The sequence below is a fragment of the Sphaeramia orbicularis genome, chromosome 17, assembly GCF_902148855.1.
Source record: "Sphaeramia orbicularis chromosome 17, fSphaOr1.1, whole genome shotgun sequence".
In the NCBI taxonomy this organism is placed as follows: Eukaryota; Metazoa; Chordata; class Actinopteri; order Kurtiformes; family Apogonidae; genus Sphaeramia; species Sphaeramia orbicularis.
In genome coordinates, this window is record NC_043973.1 from 41,759,501 (window position 1) to 41,786,764 (window position 27,264).

General features: G+C 36.3%; 2 protein-coding genes across 2 annotated transcripts; one reads left to right on the plus strand and one right to left on the minus strand.

Moving 5' to 3' along the window:
* The first annotated feature begins 918 nt into the window (after positions 1 to 918).
* On the plus strand, positions 919 to 14,725 carry LOC115437707 (E3 ubiquitin/ISG15 ligase TRIM25-like). The gene is made up of 8 exons (XM_030161020.1): positions 919 to 1,003; positions 1,201 to 1,481; positions 4,335 to 4,649; positions 8,551 to 8,643; positions 9,548 to 9,632; positions 9,726 to 9,815; positions 10,934 to 10,999; positions 12,324 to 14,725. Exons 2-8 carry the CDS (start codon positions 1,215 to 1,217, stop codon positions 12,854 to 12,856), a joined length of 1,449 nt encoding a protein of 482 aa, XP_030016880.1. The 5' UTR covers positions 919 to 1,003; positions 1,201 to 1,214; the 3' UTR covers positions 12,857 to 14,725.
* tox4a (TOX high mobility group box family member 4 a) lies at positions 14,617 to 25,293 on the minus strand. Its single transcript, XM_030161019.1, has 9 exons — positions 24,763 to 25,293; positions 24,617 to 24,682; positions 24,203 to 24,496; positions 23,048 to 23,293; positions 22,599 to 22,928; positions 22,426 to 22,506; positions 20,914 to 21,597; positions 16,050 to 16,186; positions 14,617 to 15,299 (listed from the first exon to the last, which is right to left on the minus strand). Exons 1-9 carry the CDS (start codon positions 24,865 to 24,867, stop codon positions 15,242 to 15,244), a joined length of 2,001 nt encoding a protein of 666 aa, XP_030016879.1. The 5' UTR covers positions 24,868 to 25,293; the 3' UTR covers positions 14,617 to 15,241.
* Positions 25,294 to 27,264: the final 1,971 nt, after the last annotated feature.

Consider the following 27,264-nt stretch of genomic DNA (forward strand, 5'->3'; position numbering starts at 1 on the left):
AATTTTTTTCATCTAGTGGATAATTTTTTTAGGCTGTTCTCTTTTTTTTCTTGTAGTAGATAATTTTTTTCATCTAGTGGATAATTTTTTTAGGCTGTTCTCTTTTTTTTCTTATTGTGAATAATTTTTTTGGGCTGTTCTCTTTTTTTTTTTTTTTTTCTTGTAGTAGATAATTTTTTTCATCTAGTGGATAATTTTTTTAGGCTGTTCTCTTTTTCTTTCTTATACTGGATAATTTTTTTGGGCTGTTCTCTTTTTTTTTCTTGTAGTAGATAATTTTTTTCATCTAGTGGATAATTTTTTTAGGCTGTTCTCTTTTTTTTTCTTGTAGTAGATAATTTTTTTCGTCTAGTGGATAATTTTTTGGCCTGTTGCACCTCTGGGCCACCGTACCTCTACTCTGCTACGGGGGCTGTTCAATAAGTTCATGGCCTCACCCAGAACAGAACTACACAGACTGATAATTTATATTTTATTTTTCAACATAATCTCCATTTACAGCAATGCACTTGGTCCATCGATGTTCAAGCATCACTATCCCATCACGAAAGAATGTAACATCCTGGTTGATTTGTACTCAGTATTTCTAGGTGAGGCCATGAACTTATTGAACAGCCCTCGTATTAAGCATCACCTGTTCAGGATCACCTGTAAGCTGCAATTCTTTAGATTTTAAGGTAAAAAGCAGCAAAAGTACACTTTTCAGGGGTAGATTTTTTTCTTGCTGTTTTTTTTTTTTTTTTTATTTCGAATATAACAAAACCATTAAAACCAAACCATAAAAAGATGCATATAAAAAGAGAGGAAAACATTCGAAAAGGACCGCTGTTAACACTTCTTCTTCCTGTTGTGCATGTCAGTCTCCACCCACCTCCCCTTAAGCTCCGCCCACCAGGAAGTACCGATATAAAAACACAGGAGTTCTTTCACTTTTGCTCGTGTGTGCAGGAACCAGACGTCAAGAAGACAAGTGGAAGGGATAGACCGAGCCACAGTTTTAATGGTATGAAGTAAACCTTTGGTTTTTTTTTTATTAAATACTCTACTGTATGTGAATATTGTGCTGTATGTCTTACTGTTGTGCTCTTAAGTTCACTGGTTATCAAAACAAAAACATGTAGGGAGTGTTCAGGAAGTCAGACGACTGCTTCCAATTCCCTGTGTTTAACTCCCTTTTGTCTGTCCTTCTCACTGAAAAAGTTGTGGTGTGAAAAATGGCAGAAGAAGATGGAAATGGACGAATGCAACTGGAGGAGATGCTCACATGCCCAGTGTGTCAGGATATCTTCAAAGACCCCCGGCAGCTCCCATGTGGACACAGTTTGTGTATGGGTTGTGTGGAGAAGATGATTGATCATGCCTCAGATGTTCCCTTTCGCTGCCCAGATTGCAGGGGTTATTTTGGACAGATCATCGGGGTCCAGAAGAGCTACACACTGGCCAACATCGCAGAGGAATTCAGGGTGAACAGGAACAGGATGGTAAGGGTACCCCGAAAAGTCACAGTACTCACACACAAAATAGTCATTATTTTTGTCCAGTTTTAAGGCTGTTTTTTGCTCCTAAGCTGCTGTTTCTTATTACATTTTTTTTTAAATAATCTTTTTATTAGGACACATTAGCAGTATACATATCCTCTCAGCACAGGTATAAGCATGTCCAGTTTTCCAAAAACCAACTAACAACAAACAACTTAAACAAAAACAAAAACAAAAAAACAGAAAAAAAAAGGAAAAATAGTCCCCCCCTTCCCACTCACCCACATTGGTCCACATTCACTTAACCCTTTCATGCATAGTGGTCACTCCAGTGGACAGTTATTCTCCAGCTGTTCTCTTGTATATTCATGGGTTTTGTTGTTTTAGTTCCATATCAACCAACACAGTGGACACTTATGCACCATCCCATACACTGACATTCATACCATTACTGTAACTTTACATTATGTTCTTGATAAACCTGGTGTGCAGTAACATATTTGAGTGTAAATCAATTAGACTGTAATGAGCAGTTTCTTTTAAAACATTAAAAAGTAGTTTTTTTTTTTTTTTTTTTGCATATTATCTGAGTGAGTAATAGCTAGTATTATAGTATGTTAAAATCTGAGAAAGCATCAGATTAGCAGCATTAAAAAAAAATAATTTCATAGTTTTCACATAGTATGACAGTAAATACATGTTTGTTTGCTTCAAAAATTAAAAGAATGATGCCCAGCTGAGTGAATATTTTTGTAACTCAATGAAAAATAGGTTTATAAAAATATTTCAATCGCATTGTTTTTTTTCATGCCTATAGAGGAATAAAAACACTCAGGAAAAAAAAAATCTTGACTAAGGCTCTCATAATTCATGCATGAAAGGGTTAATTACAAGCGTTATAGCTATTCTAGTCTCTTATGTTTTCTTTTTTTCCAACATTCTTTTTATTGAAATCAAGGTAGACCAAAATGGAAGTCATACAAGAAAAAAACAATACTTTTAGATTTTCTACATAAAAAAAAAAAAAAAAGTCAATACCCACCCCATCCCTCCCCCCACCCTACAAAGTCCCGGGCAATGCATCCCCATCTAAGATTAAATAAATAAATAAGTGAAACAAAGAAGAAAAAAAGGAGAGAAAAAAGAAAAGAAAAACATATAGAGGTAATAATATTAGTGGGTATGACACTCATCAGGTATACATAATTAAACAAAACGAAGATAAGAGTGGAGCTGGTCTACAAGGCAGATTTGAGAGCAAGTGAGGTCTTTTATGTTTTCTATAGATATTATGAAATTAAGAGAGAAAAGTCTTCCATGTAACGTGAAATTTCTCAGTTGATCCTCCGAGAGAAAATTTTATCTTTTTCAATTTCAAGAAAGCCATTATGTCCGTTATCCAGGTGTGTTCTGCTGGAAGTTTAGGCAACTTCCGAAGAAGGAGGATACATCTATGGGCAATCAAAGAAGCAAATGCTAACACATTTATTTTCTGTGTGGTGAACTTAGGATAATTCAGGGGGACTCCAAAGATGGTGTTATATCAGTGTCTAAAACTGTAGACATAATCTTCAATAAAATTCTTCCAGAAACCCAACAACCTAGAGCAGGACCAAAAGGTATGGGCAAGGTGGGATGGGACAGAGGCACATCTATTACATGCTTCATTAGTACCAGGAAAATATTTTTGCCCATTTGTTTCTTATTACTTTTAAAATTCACAACAGGACATGTACAACATGAGAGACAGAAGACAGAACAAGACAAAAACACACCTGCAGTTGCTGAGTTTCTAATTTTAGACTTAGACAAACTTTATTGAGGCCCAAGGGAAATTACTTAGTCACAATAGCTCAGTTGCTTACAAAAACACTAGCAAAAAAGTCACAAAAAGAAGGGAAGTGTGTAGAGATAAAAGCAATAAATAATATAAATAGAATACACAAAGCAGAAAAAACTTGTATTCATTCTAAACTCTCCTTCATAAATCTACAGATAGAGCATTCAAAGCTATTTTAGTAATAAAATATCTGTCCAACATCAGAATATACACAAGGTCAATCAACTGAAACAACAAACCACAAAACCATAATCGCCAGGAATGTAATCCAAATAAATCCTAAATAAAAAGAAAATTATTTATTGAGATATTGGGATCATTAGTACAGTCTAATTCTGTGCTAGTGATGGCCAGTTCTACGTATGATGAAGACGATGATGATGATGATTGAGACCAGAGACAATACTGAGGCATGAACATGTAATTTCTTACTTTAGGTACAAACTGTATTTACCATATTTTACATTCTTTATCAGTTCCATATCATTAGCCTCATAGCATAATTGCCTTAATGATATTTTTGGCCAAATTTTAATAACTATACTCTCAACATTGTTGCTTACTTTTATGCAGATATCACAATTTGGCTAAAGAAATGACTATAAGGCAATTATGCCATGAGGCTAATGACATGTATTTATTTCTATCTGATCTTCGTTTAGTCAGATGGTCTAACTGAGGTTAGTATATTTTTTTTACAATTGAGAAATGAGAAGAAAAAACATTCATAAAAACAAACAACACGATAGACAGTTATGAGAAATAAAAACTAAAACAATGCACCAAACCTAATTTATTTTAACTGTTTAAAGCTATTGCATATTGAAATTCTGGAAGGCATTTTTTTATTATAATTTCTGTTACACATTTGAGTATCATACACCAAATTTATGTTTCTGACTGTTTTTCTGTGGCATCTGAGCAGAGCTATTGGGAATTTGTATTTAGACTTCTGGGAAATTGCACATACATTTTTCAAAATTAAGAATAATCTGAATGTGTGATGTTAAACACAGGTACAGGACTTAAAAGGTGTGTGCTGCGACTGCTGCTCAGACAACACCCCTGCTTTCAAAACCTGCCTGAAGTGTGAGGTGTCGATGTGCAAAGAGCATGTGAAGCCCCATCTCGAGCTGCCAGCATTCACCGGACACCAGCTGGTCAAACCGCTTAGCGACCTTGCACAGAGGAAGTGCCCTCAGCACGAGGACGAGGTGCTGCGGTACTACTGCAGGACCTCCGGACGCTACATCTGCAACCTGTGCGCCCTGGAAAACAAACAGAAGAACCTGGCAACGGAAACCTGCACCATCATGCGCAGACAGATCACTGTGAGTTTTCATCAACACACACAGACAAAGTGAATCCAGACTATGAAAGCTAAGAATGAAACCTCATGAAATTAAAATGAATGGAAAAAGTATTCATTCGGAACACGGGGAGGTCTATAGAACGATAAAATAAGTAAATGGAAAAATAAGAATAAAATAAACCTCTGCGTATAGGTAGGAACACCATTGACTGTACATTTTACATCTGTGTTCAGTTCAGGATCAGCTAGAATCCAAATAAAGCCATTTTCAGGTTTTTATATCCTACAAGTAAACAAAAAGCAGATTTCTTTTTACAGCAGAGCAGGTAGGAACATTGACACTAGCGCTACAACTTCAAAGGCATGGATGTCAAATTCATTTTACTTCTGGTGCCACATTCAGTCCAATAGGATCTCAAAGGGGTTGGACCAAGAAAATAATGAGATAATAAGTTATAAATAATGACGATTCCAAATATTTCGCTTTGTTTTAGTGCAAAAAGTGAAATTACAGCATGAAAATGTTTACATTTACAAACTATTCTTTCACAAAAAATGTGAATAAAGTGAACATCCACGAACAAACTGAAATTTTAAAGAAAAATAAGTGCAATTTTGATAATATTATGCCCTAGCCTATAATTTACACATGTTCATTCCAACTTGCAGATCACAGCGGATCTACAAATGCACAGATCATTTAGTAACAGGCATCTAGAACTGAAAAATACAGCATTTAACTTTATGATTAAAACAATATGTCAAGACTCAGTGACTCCCTTGGCTGGTTTTGGCCCGTAGGCTGTATGTTTGACACCCCTGTTCTACACTGGAACAAATCAAAATCTTACCAAGTGTATTTTTCTCATTTCTCGTCAAAATATCTCATCACACTTAAAATATGACATAATCACCTCAAGAGTAACTTTTCAGTGAGATGTAAGAACTTATTTTTAGACAATAGATCTTGAAAATTTTATTTCAAGAAATCTTACTTAAATAATTTTCACTTGTTCCATTGGCAGATTTTTTTTGCTTAATTCAAGCAAAAATATCTTGTATTAATTTTTTTTAAACTTGTTTTTTTTTGCTGCCTCATACTGTCATTATGTGACAGTCATTTTTCTGCAAGATATGATGGCTTTTCTGCACTAACACTACATATATATATATATATATATATATATATATATATATATATATATATATATATATATATATATATATATATATATATATATATATATATATATATATATATGTATGTATGTATGTATATATATATGTATATATATATATATATATATGTATATATACATATGTATATGTATATATGTATATGTGCAGAGGAATACAGGAAGCTTTAAAGAGAGTCTGTGTTAAATTTAGAAGCCAAAATATTTGCTTGTGCACACTCACTGGCCACTTTATTAGGTACACCTGTTTAATGTAAATATCTAATGAGCCTGTCACATGGCAGCAGCTCAAGACAATGTGCTGAAGTCCAAACCAAGCATCAGAATGGAGAAGAGAGGTGATTTAAGTGACTTTAATTGTTTGTGGCAGAGGTGGTTGGTCTGAGTATTTCACAAACTGCTGATCTACTGGGATTGTAACAACAGATAATAGGTCCAAAAAATGCGAAAATATCCAGTGAGCAGCAGTCCTCTGGGGCAAAATGCCTTGCTGATGCTGGAGGTCAGAGGAGAATGGCTAGACCAGTTTGTGGTACCAGATTTTTTTTTTTTTTTTTTTTTTTTTTTTTTGTGGTGGAACGTCATTGGATGTGCATCGGACCAAGTGCATGATGCTAACATGTCAATATGAACTAAAACCGAAGAGGAATCAATTAATGCTATGAAGAGGTAAAGTGGTTCTGAAGTAAACAGGGGGTTCAACCTGCTATTATTAAAGTGTACCTAATAAAGTGGCCAGTGGATGTATCCATCAACACTGTCTGTATTAATACTTGTCATCAGAGAGATCATTGGTTTTATATTGGCTTCAATGTTGAATCTCATAGGGCAGGACAGACAGAAATCCGGAGATGCTAATTTTATGTCTTTCCCACATTTAATCAAAATGTAACTCCTCTTTGCATTATATTTTATGTTGAAATTCATGCCATTTTTGCAAGCAACCTCACAACAAATGCTAAAGAGCTGTGTCAGAGAGGATGAAAATGACAAATGTTAATAAGCAGCCCAACAACCACATATCCTGTGTCACCTAAATGTAACTGCGTTGACAAATCTATAGATAAAAACGGAATAAAATAAAATACCCCCCTGTCAGTCCTTATTTTATGTGCTTTGTCTGGCGCAGCTTACAGACACCCTGACTCATTTACTCTCAACCAGAGCAGTTTCTTGTAAACTGATGAAAACAATCAGGGAGGTCTGTCTTCGCTCTGGGAGGAGTTTTCCCTCTATAGAGGAACAGGACTTTCTGGTTCTGGAGGAACTAACAGTGGACTGATTTGCAGTTCTCACCAAGAGCTGAAAGAAGCATTTGGATCCTTCAGTTCAGTGTACAGAATACAAATGCCATACTGTGAAAACATCCCACTAGAAGAAGACATTCTGCATTTTTATGTTCATATTATCAGTATGAAAAATAGAAATATGTGGTTTATAACCTTAAAAAAACAACCCTGTGTTTAGTTTTGTAACAATGCATTTTCCATCTAATCCAAGAGGGTTTATGAAGAGTTTATTTAGAATAGTGGTTCATGTAGGACCCACTTTTTACTCCAGTCATTAACATACAACACACTTTTATAGAATTCAAACCAAAGAAGTGTATTTTTCAGAAAGTAACCACATACAAATCTTTTTTTTTTTTTTTTTTTTTACTGAAAATGTACAAATAAGTCAAGAAAATACATAAAATAAGCAGTTGTTTGGAATTTGTCCAGTACAATATATTCAGTCACGGGAAAAATTATTAGACCATCAAAAGTCATCAAAAACAACAGTTATGCAATCAAGTACTAACTCCTGTGTGTATCATGTGACTAAAACGGACAGAAAAGAAAACATGGAATGCCTAAAAGCACTGTTTTTGTCAGTACAATGCCATAGATATTAATGTAAGAACTGAAGTGATTTTAGTCATTATCAAGAAAATCATGGAAAATGGATAGATATCAGCTCTGAAATTAAACTCTTATGAGCTATTTTTGTTGTTATCATTATATTTGTCCACACAAATGTACCTTTAGTTGTACCAGGCATTAAAATGAACAAGAAATTGAAGACAACAAGGGTGGTCTAATATTTTTTTCTGCGACTGTAAATTATCAAATATACATTTTTTTTTCCTTTTTTCTTTTTTGAGTGTCCTCTTTGATTATCAGTGTGTCATTCAACTTCTCCATATAAAAATACCTCCAATTATTTTCAGCCATTGATTTTGGGTTGTTTATTCTCTTATTCAATTATTTCATTTAGAGCCTATTAATTGAAAAATAATCTAATTAAACACCTTAACTGGCATCTACAGATTGTTATGAATAAAATTAACATCATACTACATATAAAAAAATAGGAAAGTTTTTCACAGGTTTTACAGTACATTTTTGGAAGCTCATTGATATTTAACAAGCATCTTATAATGTTAACAGAGGTGTTACTATGGCAACAGTCAGCCTACGATACATCTTTTACACATCTGTCAAAACTGAAATCTGATATCAGACACCTTTTAATGTCTCCTGTTTTTTTTTTTTTTCAAGATAAAACCACACACTACAACCTTTGGAGTGATGTAAATAGTACAATATTTGCCTCTTGGATATAGTGGTATAGATGTATAAAGCAGCATGAAATGTAAATATTCAGATACAAATGTATTCACTGTACCCAATATCTTCATTCATTCATTCATTAAAGGTAAAGTTTCATGTTTTCCTTCAACAGGAGTACATGGACGAACGCTTCAGAAGCCTTCAGGAAAAAATTTCAGATTCAACCCACGCTGTGAGACAGCTGAAAGCAGAAATCCGAAGTGATGTGAGTCCCATTTTTATTCTTCTACTACTACTACTACTATTACTATTTCTACTACTACTACTACTACTACTACTCCACATCAGATCATCTACTTCCATCTGACCCTGTCTCCTGGATCACCTGCCATAAAAGAATGTTTACTTCCCCAGTACTGCTGTCTTTACATCAGTTTTGGTTTGTTTTTGGCCAAAAAAAAAAAATCCAGTCAGCCTCTGCCATGTGTGATTAACACTGTCATGGAGGGAGAAGTGTGGGAGTGAAGGGAAAATTGAAGGACAGTACCACAACATATTAAGGAAGATGCATACTGTTGCTGTCGGGTGGAAACCTTGTAAGTCTATTTTTGATTGTATTGGTCAGTCTTGGCCTGACAGTTTTAGAAATATGAAAAGTGTTGAAAACGGCTTGTGACTACATCTCTTAACTGCATTCATGTATTTAGAATACGCATCATTTTTCCAGTTTCCTGAAAAATAACTGTTTTGAACATATAAGGGTTTCTACCCAACAGTGACAATATGAGAATTAAACTTGTACCCATCCAAAAAGTAAAACTATATTTGTAATTGTATGTCAATTTAAATAAATCCAATACTATTTGCATTAAAAAAAATAAAAAATTTAAAATGTGAAAGATGGCACCTGTCTCATCAGTCTTGCCCGAAATGATAAAATCTTTTGCAACCAGAATATTGATCCATGCATGCACAGTGTTATGTTCTTAGAGTTTGCATGAGTTTTGACATTAAAGTAGTGGGTTCCAAAGTGATTTTTTTTTGGTACTTTTCTCCACCCATTCCACCCTGTCTGCACTCTCTTCTTCACCTCCAATCCAACCTCCTCATTACTCTGAATCCATTTTAACAAAGCTTCAGAAATGAAAGTGTTTTTATTCTTCTGACAGAATCAAAGATCGGGTTCCGTCAACTCGTGCTTCAACAGCGTCACTGTGGTTCTGCTCTGCCTGTGGTTCATCGTTCTGTATTATGGTGAGAGGAAGTCTCAGTTTCTGTTCTATGCCAGCCGTCTTATGCCTGTTTTCATTCATGTGAGTTTTACCGACGTCTGTCTATTTCCAACAGCCTACCACTACTCTGTAGAAAACCAGAAACTGACAGAGGCCTGGGACACGCAGCAGAAACACGTGCATCGCATGTATTCCAACATAGCAGGTGAGAAGACGAGATCACTTTTTTCAGTTTCCATGAACGGAACAAAAAATGAAAGTATTTTGGTGCATACCAGAAGTGTTTTAGGTCTTACATTACATACAAATAAAATGAAGTATTGACGTCACTAATGACTATTTGTATTCATAACCTGTACATGTGAATATTATTTCACTTTATCTTCTTTTTCTACTCATTTCTGCAATATTAATGCTTATGTTGCACTTGTAAACCCTTGTATCTTATTCTTTACGCGCTAGTGTAATAGAGGGGTATCAAACATATGGGCAGAGGCCCAAAACTGGCCCACCAAAAGGTCCAATCCGGCCTGTGGGATGAATTTGTGAAATGCAAAAATTACATTGTAGATATTAACAGTTAATAGTGTAAAAATCATTTTAGTTCGGGGTCACATACAGACCAAATCAATCTCAAGTGGGTCAGACCAGTAAAATACTATCATAATAACCTATAAATACTGACAACTCCAAAAAATTTTTTGTTGTTTTATTGTTAAAAAAAAAAGGGAAATTACATGTTACTATCAATTTAATTTATTACAAAATTATTACAACAGTTGTTAATAATAATAATAAAATAATAATACATCGCACTTATATAGAGCTTTTTTGGACACTCAAAGACACTAATCAAGTAAAGATCAACAATTCGTTTACAAGATACATTTTGTAATAGGACAATCCAGAAGCAGTCCTCAGCTTATAAACGGGGGCCCTTAAACATGTGATAAGAGACACAATTTACATTATAATCTTTAACACATTTAAATGTTCTAAATATCTACAAACATATTTTAGCAACAAAAGTTACATGTACAGGAAAATGTTTACCATTTGCTGTTATTATTTTGTGTTATTGGTAAATTACTGATAACTATTGTTATCACTGATCTTTGAACCTGTTTTTCATTACGGTATGGTGTGTGCTGTTTGACCTCTTGGCCAGGTTGCCCATGTAAAAGAGGTCTCAATCTTAATGGGATTTTATCTGGTTAAATAAAGGTTAAATAAAATAGATTGGCAAACTATCCTTTCTCAGCAAATGTTATTTTTTCTCCATTTAATAATTTATTAATTTTTGCAAATTTTGTTTTTAAACAGAACTGATGGTTGATTATTCAGAGAGGAGCCGCAAAGAGACCAAGCCTCCAGAGACACAAGATGAAGGTAGGAAAGACTGAAGCACTGAAGTGTTTTTAACTGTGATGATTGTGATTTTTTTTTCCTACTTTATTAGTGTATTCCATTTGTATTATTTATTGCTTTTATCTCTTCACACTTACTTTCCTTTTTTTTTCTTTTTTGCAAGTGTTTTTTTTTTTAATTCTTTTTTTTTATTAGTATTTTCCATGGTTCACATATTTATTCACATAACAATTCACCATTCTCATCCATTCATCTGAGAATTACAATTGAATCTCACAGCGATACGTCCGTGACTCCACAGACAATACAAATAAGTATGATAGGTCCTCCCTCAGCAATAGCAAAGATGTAATTTTTACAACACAAAATTAAGAACTAAACTCTCTACCACAGGAATGCAGGAATGTGATATTAAAAAAATGAACAAAAAAAATAGCGATACAAAAGGGGTGAAATGGACATAAAACATAGCCTTAGATAAACAATGGTCGAACAGGTGTGACATACCTAATCCACCTTTCCCATCTTTTCAAAAACAAACCTTATTGTAGTCTTATTGCAAAAGGAATTCTTTCCATCTTAAAAATGTCATAAATGATGTCTTGCTAGTGTTTTTTTTTTATGCAACTGAGCTATTTTGACCAAGTAATTTCACTTGTGGATCAATAAAGTTTGTCAAAGTCTAGAATTAGAAACTCAGCAACTGCAGGTGTGTTTTTGTCTTGTTGCATCTTTTGTCTCTTATGTTGTTCGTGTCCTGTTTTGAATTTTAAGGGTAACAAGAAAAGCACTCGAACAGCACAGACCTCTGCCTAGACAGATCTGCCCCCCCCCCCCCCCCCCCATCACCAACAAAATTTGATAATTTCTTCCTTGTGCCAGTATCAACATTTCCTGAAAATTTCATGAAAATCCATCCATAGCTTTTTGAGTTATCTTGCAAACAAACAAACACACACGTAAACACACAAAGCAGCTTAGGAGGAAAAAACAGCCTTAAAACTGGACAAAATCAACACACATTGGTTTAAGTCTTTTTTTTTTTCTGGTCTGTCTGCTTTTTGTACTGGTATATATTTCTTTTCTTCTTCTGGTGTTCTGTTTGCCCATTTGAGTGTGTTTTGTGTGTGTTTGTGGATGTATTTGTGGGGATGTATGTGTGTGTGTGTGGGGGGAGGGTTCACAACTTTTGTAAGAAATGCTTTAATGATGTCAATGTTGCTGATATGGGAAAAATGATCAAATTAAAATAAAAAATAAAAAATGGACAAAATAATGACTGTTTTGTGGGAAAAAAAATCAGTGTCTAAGTCTGTTGTCTATTTTCAAAAACTGCCTCTTACAGGAAACTTCATGCTGGACCTGGACAGCGTCAGTCCGTTCCTGAAAGTGTCCGCTGACCTCCAGACGGTGCAGAGAGTGAAGACCAAGCTGGATTACTCAGTCAGTAAACACCGCTTCACCGAGGCCCCCCAGGTCCTCTCGTCCCACTGCTTCTCCTCCGGGACCCACGTCTGGGAGGTGGAGGCCGAGGGATACTGGGACATCGCCGTGTCTTACAAGAGCATCCAACGACTGGGCAAAGACGCCAGTGCCTTTGGGAACAACCCCAAGTCCTGGAGCCTCATGCATAACGACAAAGGTAAACTGGCTGCCTACCACAACCGGATCAAAATGGCTCTGTCCGGATCCCTGCAGAGCAACCGGATCGCAGTGATGGTCAATTTTGACAAAGGCAGCATCACATTCAGCTCCGTGGACATTAAAACCACCAAGCTGCACGAGTTCAGCGCTGAACTGACTGAGCCGGTGTGCCTGGGGTTCGGCCTGTATCGAGTGGATCCCATCAGCAAAGCCTCCATCATCAGAGCCTCCTGAAGAGACCAATGTGAGTAACCGGGTCCAGTTGGTCAAAAGCAGTCTGATCAGATTGGATCAAGGCTAGGAAATCATTAGCCTCAGAGCATAATTGCCTTAGTCATATTTTTTTTCAGATTATAGAAAATGATGAAAAATGAATATGCAGTGTTAGGAGAGTGAAGTTATGCACGATTTGGCCAAAAATATGAAAAAAAAAATTAAAATTATGTTATGAGGCTAACGAAATGATTTCCATTATTCTGAAATCCTTTAGATCAGTGGTTCTCAACTGGTCCAGCTTCAGGACCCATTATCACCCCTCAATGACAAGCTGGCATTCAATGGGTTAAAATCCTGAAAAAGATTAAATATCTAGTAGATTAATGGAGGAAAAAAATACTGATATATGATCATTTTACAGGAGTTTTTTTTTTTTTTTTTTAAAGCCCAAAGGTTTCCAGAAAGTGCAAAAAGTGTCCGTAGTGCATAATAGGCCTCATTAGACTAAAAGACTATATAAAAAAAGAAATAATAATAAAGAAATTCATGCCATAAGATTAGCAAATCAAAAAGAAAAGATGACAAAAATGGCCAAAGGGGTCCTTGAGGTTAACTGAATGTAATTTTCCCAAATCTTATGCTAAGTGAACACACTTATCATGCGATTGTGCCTTAAGTCACATATTCTGTCCCTTCTAAGTCAAAATATAGGACCATGAAGATGAACAACTTGTCGCCTTAGATGTTAATTTATTTATATTTTTGCACTGTGGTAAAGTAGGTATTAAGTTACTTATTAAGCCTGTTATTTCGCTAAAGTTGTAGCATTTTATGATTGAGTCCTGCATCTTCTTGTTGGGGTTCATTTTACAGTAATTACCAACCTTTATTTACACATTTCTTTGGTAAATAATTGGACACAACAGTGGTTTAAAAAAAAAAAGTCAGGAATAAGACTGAGAATTCAACAAAACAGTCCCATCATTAGTTTGAACTCTCATTTACCACTTTTATTTACTTACAAGACTATAAATCAGTCAAAAGTAGTTTCTAACAAATGCATCTATAACTGCACATCAGTTCAGTCTCTGATTCAGATGAGTCTAAAATCTTTTAATGTCTGTATCTGAAACAATGAAAACCATGAAACCAGGCATAAAAGTAAAATCCAGATCATTCTGAATCTGATCAACTGGCCCCAAATGAAAATAAAGGCTCACTTTCACTGAGAGAACTGAGTTAAAGCAAAAAAAAAAAAAAACCCAAAACCTCTGTCTCAGGTATATTTTTATAATTGAATGTCAATTTAATGAATGTAAATATGTTGATCTTTATTTTAATATAAAAATGTGTGTAATACATGTTAAATACAGCAGTATTTCATGAAACTGGTGGACTGTCTTTCTTCAGCATAAGGGGATGGGGATATGAGAAACTGATCCTAATGTGTGTCAATGTTTTAATAAATGTCAGGTGATATCAGTAAAAACAGATAAAATTTTAGAACTAAGTGAAAGAAATTAAATCAAATCAAGAAGCTTCGAATGAAACAGATTAAGTCACATTATTCACCATCATTTGGTTATAATGGACTGTTTTACTGCAGCTACAAAACCTCTACTTTTCCTAAAGTTTTCCTTTTTAACAAGAAGCACATTCTTCCAGAGCTTCCCCAACTTTCACTTTTAGGAATGCAATAAGAAAAGAGAATACAAGGCTGCTTTGAGCATTTTTTTTTGCTCATTTATTACGAAAACATGGAGATCTGGCATTCCCCCCCCCAACCATAACATTGATCTGATCCAGTTTTTTTTTTTAATATAAAAAGGCAAAATGACATCTTTTAAGCCACTATCTTCGATACAAAAAACAGAGGCATACAATGGTAATAATAAAAAAAACTGCTTGTCTGATCAAAGTAACATCATTTAGCAAAGTCAAGTTCTCTTGTTTTGCCGAAGGACATAAAACCTCAAAAAGAAAAAATCCAGAACAGTGAGAAATGTAGTCACTAATGTTTTACTTAAAACACTTTGTCTCTCTGAAAAAGATAGAATGTACCATGAATGGGTATAAACTGACCTATGTGACCTCTAGTAAATGTCTTGACCTTTCGTTTATCACTACATTGTGCTGATGTTTTTTCTAGCTGCCTTTAAGTCCATCGATGCCAAACAAGCTGTAACACTATGGAATTTTCCAGTCTGTAGATACTCCGACGTCATAATACCAACCATCAGCACTGGCGTTTTTTAACTCGCTGAAGTTTAGTAATACTACTTGTTTATTACCCAGAACGGCAACTATGTCCACATTAACAAAACAGTGACAGAACCATGACCCTCAGCTTATCTGCACTTTGACACCATCATCGTTAAACTGTTAACACCGGCACCCACCACTTCATTTCACTGTCGCCATGTTCTGGTTTCGGATGGAGCACCATGCCTTGAAAACATCCCTGAAATAGGAAAAAAAAAAGTATTTAGCTGTTGGTTTAAAGGGTTCAGAGGGAAGTATAGGGTTTTTTGCCCAGTGATACTAAACACTGTCAGGTACAGCAGCTTTAAAGGAATAATATTTTGCTTTTTTAAATGGAATTATGCATTTTAAAGCATTTCCCTGTGGTCTACATAAAATGTAAATGCTATGCTTGGTCTGAATTCTTCATTAATTCAACTCCACAGGCCCATCTTCAACATTTCTGAGTAATGACACCAGAAAGGTCGTTATGAGCACTGGCCCTTTAAATCCAAATGAGCCACTTCACACTCCACCCCCTCCAGGTTGTTGACCGTGCTGATTTGTCCCGTTCAGCCACTTGTGTTCGTTAATACAACCAACAACTGAACATTTTAGGTAATCGGCTCAAAGTTTAGACATACTTTCAGTTTTTACTACAACCGCTGCTGCTGATAAATAATTGTGGTGTACTCTGAGAAATGTTCGTCGGAAGTCTTGACCTTATATGTGCAAATGTTGTGACGTAACTAGTTATAAAATATAACAAATTAAGCAGGATTTAAAACAAGCTGTAGAAATCCACTTGATTTTTGCCAAAATGAATATAAAGATAGCTTTGCAGCACCTGGAGGGTTCAAATTCAAACTGTATGAACTATTAGGGTCCAAATAACCAAATAAATGAACCAAAGACTAATAAAAGTGGGTTTAGCAAAATATGACCCCTTTAAGTTGAAGTGTGTACACACCTGCAGTGAGTGGCCACACACTCGTTGCTGCAGTATTCTCGATCCCAGTCGTCACTTTCTACGGCGGGGTTGTTACAGCCGGCCCTCACGCACACACTCTTCACGCCATCAGTGGATTCGCTCACATCCATGTCGTCCTTGGAAAGAAAACAAAAAAAAAAGAAAAAAGAGATTTAGAATCATTAATAACAGTTTTTGGTGTTCTGCTTATTAAATTTTCCCTTGAAATGTTGCAAAAATACATTTCAACTCAAACAAGTGGAATGGAAACAGTTTTAATGATTAATTTTTTGAGTCTGAATACATGGAGCAACAAAGAAACTGCAATATATGGACAAAAGTATTGGACAATGTTGAATTCAGGGGTTTCGTGTCTAACAGGTCTGGGATCAATCAAATTCGATCAAATTTTATTTATATAGAGCCAAATTATAACAGAAGTTATCTCATGACACTTTACATGTAAAGCTGGTCAAAACCAGACTCTCAAAAAAACAATAATGACTGATGTCATAATGTAGTTTATATTGTGATAAATATCATTGCATTGGTTAGTTTTGTTTAAATTGCTATCTTTGCTTCTTTTACATAATTTCTCTCAACACACTTATTTTTTTAACCCATGGCTATGATTTTAAATGTTCTACGTCTAAATTTCTAAAATGTTTTTTGTGCTCTGACTGCAAATAATAATTTTCGTCCATAACTAACCATCTACTTTTTCCACATTTTACTTTGGAAGAAAAATCTCCTATTAAATTTTAAGGAAATACTGATGTTTGTATCTCAAATCAGCATGAACAGGGCATCATCTAGCTATGATGTGTCCCAGTATTTTTGTCCATATAGTTTATAAACATCAATATGTTTATAAACTAAATGGAGAACATTTCAAATCATAATCATAGATTAAAAAAAAAAAAAAAAAAAAAAAAAATCAATGAGAGAAATTAAGAAAAAAAAAAAATTCTGGCGCATTTTGGAAGCAAAGATAACAATTTAAACAAACTAGCTAACCAATGTAATGATATTTATCATAATATAAAACTACATTATGAAATTCGTCATTATTGTTTAGTATCCTAGACCCGTTAGAAAAGAAACACCTGAATTCAACATGTCCCAATACTTTTGTCTATATAGTGTACCACATTTGCTTGAATTATTCAAGATGACATGCCCCTGTGTATGTAGTACTAAAGAATCAAAAGTAAAACAAAGGTTTCAACAAACTGAAATTGTAAATCAGGTAACAATGCTTTTGACTCTGACAGTTCGAGTCGGCTGAGTTTACAGGAAAAGAGCTGCCTCTGAAGTACACAGACCGTATATCTATCACTCCTCAAGCACCAGCTCAGGTTAGTTCTGTTAATGCATGAAATACGACTTTAAATGGAGGAACTTTAAACTATGAGGACGATAATATGGAAGAACCAGCTCTTAAAGCACCAAATATTGAAATAACAGAAAAAAAAACCCACCAGTAAATTCACACCCTGCTTCTGTGGCTCCACTCAGACCAAATCAAAAGACTAAATATAATATGAAATATGACATAATAACAAACAGAGGCCATTTCATTTCATGTGGCAATAGAACAAAAAAATCGGACGGATATGAGGTTTCACATTCTCAGACCACATGAAAGACAATATGCAGAGGGAACTACAGGGTTTTTTGCCCAGTGAAACTAAACACTGTCAGGTACAGCAGCTTTAAAGGAGTGGTATTTTGCTTTTTTTAAATGGAATTATGCATTTCAAAACATTTCCCTGTGGTCTACATAAACTGTAAATACTATGCTTGGGTCTGAATTCTTCAGTAATTCAACTCCACAGGTCCATCTTCAACCCAATTTCTGAGTAATGACGCGAGAAAGGTTGTTTTGCGCGCTGGCCCTTTAAATGCAAATGACCCCACCCCCTCCAGGTTGTTGACCGTGCTGCTCTGTCCCGTTCAACCACTTGTGTTCGTTAATACAACCAACAACTGAACATTTTAGGTAATCAGCTTGAAGTTTGGACATATTTTCAGTTTTTACTACAACTGCTGCTGCTGACAAACAATTACCGTAAATTCCGGACTACAAGCCGCCACTTTTTTCCCACGCTTTAAACACTGCAGCTTATACTCCGACGCGGCTTATACGACGATTTTACCTTATTGCTGCCACACCCCAGGGAAGAATCTGTCCATTGTTACCAGGTATGCAGGAATGGATAACATTAACAACTTAACCTTTATAAAGTTAATATTAACACACACAAAAGGGGAACTTTTAAGGAAAAATAGTAAACCTTCAAATGTTAATATTGTTTCACAAATATACAAAACAAAACTCTGAATGAAAACACCCAATAAAGCTCTCCAGAGACCGTCATAAATTTAAAGCATCTCAGAATTAATGCACACGTCGTGCGTAATGTTAAATGAAAATGATATTACAACAGTAGTAATTACTTGTTTTTAATCTTTATATTTTAAAAATAAATTAAAAGTCCTACTCTAACAAAAAACAAATATTTGTTCACTTTCAAGTGTCTTTCAAGTCATTTTAAGTCCGTGAATCCACAGCCGGCGCAAAAGCAAGTCAATCCCGTATCGGCACAAATCCAAAGGAAATCCCAATAAGTCCACCGACAAAAAAAAAAGAAAGAAAATGTGCTTTTATTACTATCCTTTAATTGCCTTGTTTTTTGTCTTTTGTTTTTTAATCATCATATTAACAACGAATCAACCTATAGATATGACAGCAAGCTCACACATATCATACCCATTTACATACAGGGAATAATTTCATTTGAACTCAAAGAAAACCTTTATCCAATTACTGTCCAGTTTTGACGCAATGAAAAAAAAGGTTCCACTCGGTCCCATAGAAGCCAGGCTTCAACGGGGAAATGCATTGACCATAGATCGTATGAGGAAACAGCGCAACGGGAATGTATGAGAAGTGAACAACATCGAGTCTGATGATTTGTGATAAAGCTGATTCTGAACGAACTCGTCTGTGAGATGAACATATTTAAACACATGTGTAGTCAATGAAATGTCAACACAACCAAACATATTTAACCATTTAATTTTCATGATGATAGGGGCAGCCGGGCTTCTCTTGCAGTCTATGAGAAATCGCCACTGGTGGACACCCGCGGCTTATAAACCGGCGCGGCTTATTCATGTACAAAATTGATTTTCTTTCTAAAATTAGGGTCAGCGGCTTATATTCAGATGCGGTCTATTGTCCGGAATTTACGGTATGTCGTACTCAGAGAAATGTTTGTCGGAAGTCTTGACCATATATGTGCAAATGTCGTGACATAACTAGTTATAAAACATAACAAATTAAGCAGGATTTAAAACAGGTTGTAGAAATCCACTCGATTTTTGCCAAAATGAATATAAAGATAGCTTTGCAGCACCTGGAGGGTTCAAATTCAAACTTTTTGAACTGTTAGGGTCCAAATACACAAATAAATGAACCAAAGACTAATAAAAGTGGGTTTAACAAAATATGACCCCTTTAATATTAACATAACAATACTGAAAGACTACGCTCATATAGGCTGTTTCAAAACTCAAGTAAAATGTTTGATTATTTGGATATAAACTCGTCCACGCAGAGACATGATGCCACGTTCAGAAAAACATCCTATGACTCCGAAGTGAAAGTAAAACTACAGTGTTTGTGTATCTGTTGTTACCATTTAATAGTGCTGAGTATCTGTTTGACGCAAGATGGAAAAACAGTGTGAGCTCTAACAATGTGACCGATCTCAGTCATGTGTTTTTTTTCCCCACAAAGCCCGTTGTCATGTGTGAGTGGATACTTTCTCTTTCTGTTGTCTGCGGTTTGTCTCCCAACTGTTACGACCCACTTACCCATTTACCCACTTACATCACTGAACACTGGCATCTGACTCAACGCTGCTCTTTTCACTCAGACTGTTTTGTGGATGACCTTCATACTTTCTCCTCTTCATTACTAAACTGTAAGCACTTGAGGTAGAGTGTATTTAGAGTCAAGAGGCAAAATTACTGATCTGTTCTTCTGTGTAGCAGAAATGGAGGAGGTTAAGCTTGATAATAGTCCTGTTAATGTTGATTTAAATAATGAAAATAGGATTTTTTGTGTAAAATCATATTAACAAACCTATTCACAATAACTTATGAATAATTAACATGCATTTAGTCATGTTTTATATTTAGATTCTCATAAGAACTAATAAAGTGCTTATGCATTATATGTTAATAATACATTTTAAGTGTAAAATAATTGCATGCAATAACTGCATTTAACACAACTGTTTGAGAGAATTAACTGACACATTTATTAACTTATTTATTAATACTGTAACTTTTCTATGTCCACTTGGTGTTTTTGTGGCTTTCCTAAAATTAATTTATAGTTTATTAATTTATTAACTTTTAATTATGCTTTTTAAACCTACTCCATCTAGTTCATGACCACTGTCTCATGAAGATTAATAAATCCAAAAACTAAAGTTAATTAAAAAAAAAAAAAAAAGTTAATGGAATGTTGGATTCTCCCCCTGCTGTTTGTTCTATTACTGTTTGTATTTCTGTTATGTCTTCTCAAAAACAAAATGTAAATATTAAAAAAAAGAAAAAAAAACAAAGATTAAGAAATTCCTTATTATGCACTTATTTTTTGGGCTGAAATTAAAGATAATAAGATTTGGAGCTTAGAAAGTAGTAGTGCTCACAATTAATTCCATAGTTTGTGGTTTTATCTTTAAAATTGTGAAATAAATTTGTAAATGACTACCTGACTTTTTACCCTTTAACTACTGATTACTATAAGAACCTTAAGCCAAAGTGTTGGCAGACTTTCATACTTTACCTCTTCTGAAGGCAGTACATCCTCATCTGCGTGTCCTGTTGTGTGGGCGGAGTTCACCACCTGTACTGCTACAGATGCAGACTGAGCAGATGCGGTGGCGGTAGACGACGCCGTCGCTGTGGTAGGGACAATAATAGGTAGAGCCTCTTTTCCCTGTAAGGAGGCAGGGACTATTTTAATCTGTAGCGGAGGTGGGGGTGTTGCGGTGACAGACACGGACACAGAAAGGCCTGGTGTAGCGTTTCCCTCTCGGGGTTTGGCCTGTAGTGGCGGCGGCGCTGGTGCCATCTGCTGAAGCCGGGGCGGAGGCGGCGCGTTCTGCATCTGCTGCAGCGGTGGCGGCTGACGTGCAGCGCCAGAGACCACAAGTGTGGGCTGCAGAGCACGGACCCCTCCAGGCAGCACCGTCACTACCTGGCCCCCCGCCTGCAGCATGTGCTTTGGGATGATGATCTTTGTGATGGTCTGGGCCGGAGGAACAGCAGCAGGGGCCGAGGATTTGTTTGCCCCCGTACGGGAACGCGTGGCCATTTCTGGGACATCCAGGATGATGTTGGAGGCACAGATATTGGTGATGGTGTTTTCTTCAGGCATGTTATGGGCAACAGAGGCGGGGGCTACAGGTATCTGACTGACGGCTGGTGGGGGTGAAGAGGATTCAGCTTCCATGTCTTCAGAGGAAGGCTGGGATGAAACACATGAAACAGTCACTGCATCCCCTCTCATAATGACGATATAGCAGAGGTTTCAATCCACAGCTGATAAGTAATGTATTGTGGAGTTACTCTTTAGTTCAATTAAAAGTGGACATTACTGAGTAAGTAGAGCTAGGCTATATCCATATATGAGTCAGTAATACATAGCCATAATACAAGGACAATTTGATGTTTTAAAGTCAGAAAAACCGAAACTGTAAGCATCCAGTTCATGTTAGGTTTTTTCTTTTATACTTTTGTATGTATAAAATAAGAAATACGAAAAGGGCTCTAATAGATAATATCTGTTTGAATGGTAATGTTGGAGATATTTTGTCACCTTTTCAATAAAACCAAAATGAAAAAAAAAAAAAAAAACAAGGACAATTTGATGCTCTGTGGCCACCTTCCCCTCTCCTCCATGTGACCCCCCCTTTTTTTTTTTTTTTAAACTTTCTACCTCTTTCTTATTATGTATGTGTATGGAGTTTTTTTGTGTGTATGTGTGTATAAGAAGTGTATTAATGTGAAAAAAATGTTTCAGGTGTTTTCATGTGGTAAAGCCCATATCAAACTGAAATAAAGAAAATGTGGAGAAAAAAAAAAAGTGAACATTACTGTTTTTTTCTGGAGTGTGGTTAATAGACTTCATCTCTATTTCAAGCTCATTCTTATTTCACCCCATTACATTTTACACTGACTTACTACAGTCTTTTGTGAAGCTCTTTGAACTGCTTAAATCCATACAAAACATGATACACAAAGTCAAACTGACTAATATAATAAAAGGTCCATACAGTGATAAAGTAGGTCTTACCTGTGAGAGCTGGTTGGCTTTATAGGCTGCCAGAGCCTTCAAATACTCCTTTTTGGCAGCTTCTGTCTTTCTCTTATAGACCTAGTGGAGACAAAACAAGTACAAATGTGGTACATGTGTTACATCTGTGTAAAAGAATGTAAACGCAGAATGAATAGGACAGAGAGTTATACCTGTTTCTGCTCCTCAGCAAGACTGTCCCACATTGAAGCCACGATCTTTGACACTTCTCCAAATGATGCATTGGGGTTTTGGCCTTTAATGGCTGCCTGTGTGTCTCTGAAGAACAGGGCGTACGCTGAAACTGGCTTTTGGGGCTCGTTGGGGTCTTTCTTTTTTCTTCCTTTCTTTGCTGCTCCTGTTGGGGAGGTCAATGTGGCTGGCTTCCCCCCACCCCTCCTGGCTGTAGCAGAGGAGACTGAAGATGGGCTAGTAAGGTGGGATGACATGTGGGAAAGGGCAGAGGAAGAGAAGGACATGGGAGAGTCTACAAGAACACTCCTCTGAGCATCGGAAACGCAGAGAGAGAAAGAAAGGTAAGAGAGGACAAGAACATGTTAGTTAAAAAGCATTATCTGGCTGTGGTGTACACATATGGGATTTCACTAATGAAACACCTCACCTTGAAGTCGTCCATGTCTTCATCCTGCAGTGAACCTGCTGGAGATGGTGTTGCTGACAGCGGCTGCTCAGGTGTTTCTGAATGTGGTCCCATACTTTCACCTCCAAGGCCCAGTGCCAACTCCGACTGGTTTATAGTGGTCAACTGACTGCTTCCCAGGAGTCCATGGCCGATGTCACCAAGCTGGACATCAATAGTCATGGGAGATGAACTGCTGAAATGTGACCCACTGGAATTGCCCAGTTCCTACCGAGGCATTCAAAGACGGCAGAAGAGCAGGACAAGTTAAAATGTGTTTATAACCAACAGTAAGATGAGTAAGCGCACAGATCTCAGACACACAAGCTCTAAATGAAGAACTGCAGTCATGTTGACATTGAACATGAAGAAAAGACACATTTAAGGGACCAATTCAACTTGAAGTCCAGCATATATAACTGATTCCAAATAAAGTGTGAGCTCTGCCCAAAAATGTGTCAATAAAGCCACTTACAAATACTCTGCATCAAGCCTCTGCAAGCAAACGTCTTTTTGATGTGAATTCACATGGAATCGGTAGAAATTCATTTAATGATCTGTGTTTGTGTAACTCTAACGTCCTGACAAACATTACAAGTGTAACTTACATAAGCTTAAGCAACACTGATGGAAGAAATGTTGCTATTTTGGATCAGTGGGAGATATCAATGTGTGTAAGATTAAAAATTGCGAGACTCAACTCTTCAATACACTGCATAAATGTGATGTGTAAAGTAAAAGTAAAGCATCTTTTAATCAAAGTAAGTTATGTTTAACTTTTACTTAACAGAATTTTACAAAGGTAGTTTCACTTTGTGGGCTCTTGTCTTTTATGCCACCTAATCATAAGCAGGATTTGTGGGATCACAAACATTTTGGAGGCAATCATCTATTATCCAGCTTTTACAAGCTCGTATGAAAACTTCTAATCATCATTGTTCAACCAATGGAAACATGCATTTAGACCAGCAACAACAACATTTTCAGTAGGATCTTAAAGGAGATGGTTAATTTAGTCACAGAACTTGTCTCATAGCATGACCAGAGGGCCTCTTTGAAGCAAACAAGTGCACTGTAATAAACATAAAGTATCATCACATATAAAGTTTTTGTTTGTTTATGTACAGAAACACTCACCAGAGCAGAGGAGCTCAGCAGGGCACCTCCTCCAGCTTGACCTATGGCCCCGAGGTTCAGCTGCTCCAGGCTCTGGGACCCAGAGTTAACGAAGGTGGAAGCAAAGGATGGATCATTGGCTTCCACCACCAGGTTACTGACCAGGCTACGGGAGCCCGGAGGTCCACCGTCTGGACCGTCAGATAACTCGAAGTGGGACACCGCATCACTGATACTCAGAGCCGGGTCCGGGTCAAGGGAAATGGGGGGGATCTCAAAAACCTCATCCCCGAGACTGGGAGTGTGGAAGGTGTGCTGTATGGACAATAAATGAGACAGAATCACTGAACCACGTGCTTTATGTCCAAAATGAAGCAGATTCATCTCCTGTAGCACAAAGCAGCAGCAGCAGCAGTAGATGATGATGAGCCTCACCTCTGCGGACAGAAAAGGGTGTCCACCTCCACTGATGGCCAGATAACTGTCGCTGCCCTCTGAAAACTGAAACATGTAATTTGCAGATAAGCAGTGTGAGTCTGAGATCCAACATACTAGTGCTTTCAATGAAACACTTCAATTACCTTATTTTCCTCTGGGTATCCACCGTACGCTTGTGGGTTCAGAAACTCCGAATCAACATTTTGAGAACATCCATCCGAAAGCTCAGAGTAAAAATTAAGGTCCATGTTGAAGAGCTTTAATTGAACAAATCGTTATCTATTTGAGAATATGAATTACTTAACTTCTTTTGACCCATTTAGGCCAACAAACGTCGCACAAACGAAAGGCTATCAGCTAGCTAACTAGCTAAACACTCCCACCGGTTAGCACACGGTTACGGTCCAGTAGATACGCGAGCATTAGCTACATTTCCTTTTACTGCCAGTGAGAAAAAATGAGGAGAATAATAGGATGTTTGGTGATGATATCAGTAAGCAAAACAACACCAATGTTACCAAAATACTACGTAGCATCCCCCGGGGTACAGAGTTTAAAGGAGGCCCATTCATATGTAACGTTAGCACACCCTCTGTCCGTAACGAACAGGACGCTTTAGCACTAGACGCATTCAGGGTCTCCCGGAAAAATCATGATTGATTCAAACGCCTAACGGAACAAAAGCGTGAGTGACGGTTAACTTCCTGAGATGATGTGTTTAGGAACACAAAGGACCGTTTTGACAAAAAACTGAAAAACCGTAAAATAATCCATTTTTAGTTCATAATCATCTTGTTGGGACGATTGGATGGTCCATATGCCATACTGTTTTCAATTCTCAGTTTTAAGCCTTTATGATACTACAATGCAATGTCACCTTCATTTTTTTTTTTTTTTAGAAATATTTTTCAAATAAGTAGAAAAAAATAACTCCTGAGATATGGCAAACTGATGACAGGACTGTGCAAACTTGTTAGGTCATTTTTAGTTTTGTTGATTTTGAAAGGTTGTCATGCAAATATATTTATTTCTCAAAGTAGGAAGCATATGCTAAATAGAAAATACACATTCTACGAGCAGAAGTCTGTATTTAGTGTGACCTCTGTTCCCTTACTAAAAAATAGTTCAAACAAAAAGAAACTTTTGACATGCCTTGAATGAACCCATTGTAATTCAATATTCGTGTAAATCTCATGTTATGTGCCCTAAATAGTTCAAGACACGTCAGGTGCAAAAGGAGGTCACACTTTACTTTTACTCTGTAGAAGCTGTCTGTTAATGCTGTTAACACATTTAACATATATTCCAATTACATTTTACATATCGAGACTGAAATTAACACAATAAAACAGCAAACTTTAAGATTTAGCCCAAGACTCTTGCACAGCACTGCTTCTCTACTATGGATGTACTGATCTCTGAAAATCAGACAAAACATCTTATCAGCTCCAGATTATGGGGTAGTCAAAGGTCACATTGGTAATCACAAAAACAGATTTAACATATTAGATTTTGGGAGTCCAGACTATCCAGAACACTTGTGATAGAATGGTGGTTGCTATATACCCCACTGTACATCACTTATTTGCTCATCATCTTAAATTGCTTAGATGGTTAAAAATTCTGAATATTATCTGGTTAAAGTAGGAGACTACTCTTTAGGATGTTGTCTACTGCTTAATGGACAAATTCATTAACAAAAGGCTGAAACTTATGTCTATCCTAATCTGAGGATTTTCAGAAAAATGTTGAATCTATAAACATTTCAATATATGATGTCTTTTTTGTGTGATCAAAGTGAATTTGACACTTTAAAACTTCATCAGACCTTCAATAACTGTACAGCAGCGCCCTCATGTGGCCAAATTGTAAAACTACCACAAAGTAAAAACACTGTAAAGGTGATGAAATAACCACAAATTTAAGACATAAAATCACTGTTGTGTAGTGACACCAGTAAAGATATTTAAAGTGGAAACATGTTATCTACAGCATCTTAGAATCATTGAAATATTGGAATAAATACTCATTTTGTAGCCTGGTTTTCACACAGGTGTGACACTTTCCTCCTATGTTTAGATTCCCCTGATAAAAACAGTTAAACAATATTGGTGGGGTGCAGCTATGGAAATAATTATTAAACCATCTGGTAGTTTTCTGTGGCAATACTTTCAAATATTGACACCATTATTATGACCATGAGCTACACTTCTCATGTTAAGACAACCTAAAGTGACTTTCTAACTCAACCAGAAGACAGTTGCTTGATAAGGACAGAGCTTTTGGTTTTTCATGAAGAAGGGGACCGTGATAGACCACAGGTTAACAAAACAGATGATCAAAATACAGTCCAACTCCACCCAGATCACATGAAGGGACAGAAAATGTATTTCACCACATCACAGCAGTCCAGTGATCCTTTCCATGGCTGTAGGTTCAGTCTCAGCTTGGAAACTGCACTTTTTATTGCTGCTGAAGATAAACAGTGATCAGAGATACTTACCGCAATCTGTCAGGTTCAGAATGAGATTATTACATAACCAAAATAAGCTTTTATCATTTGTCAGAGTAGCTTCTGGGACTTTGTTGCTTCGTTTTAAGTCTGACAACAGGACCTGCTGCCAGTATGTGTTACGCAAACATCT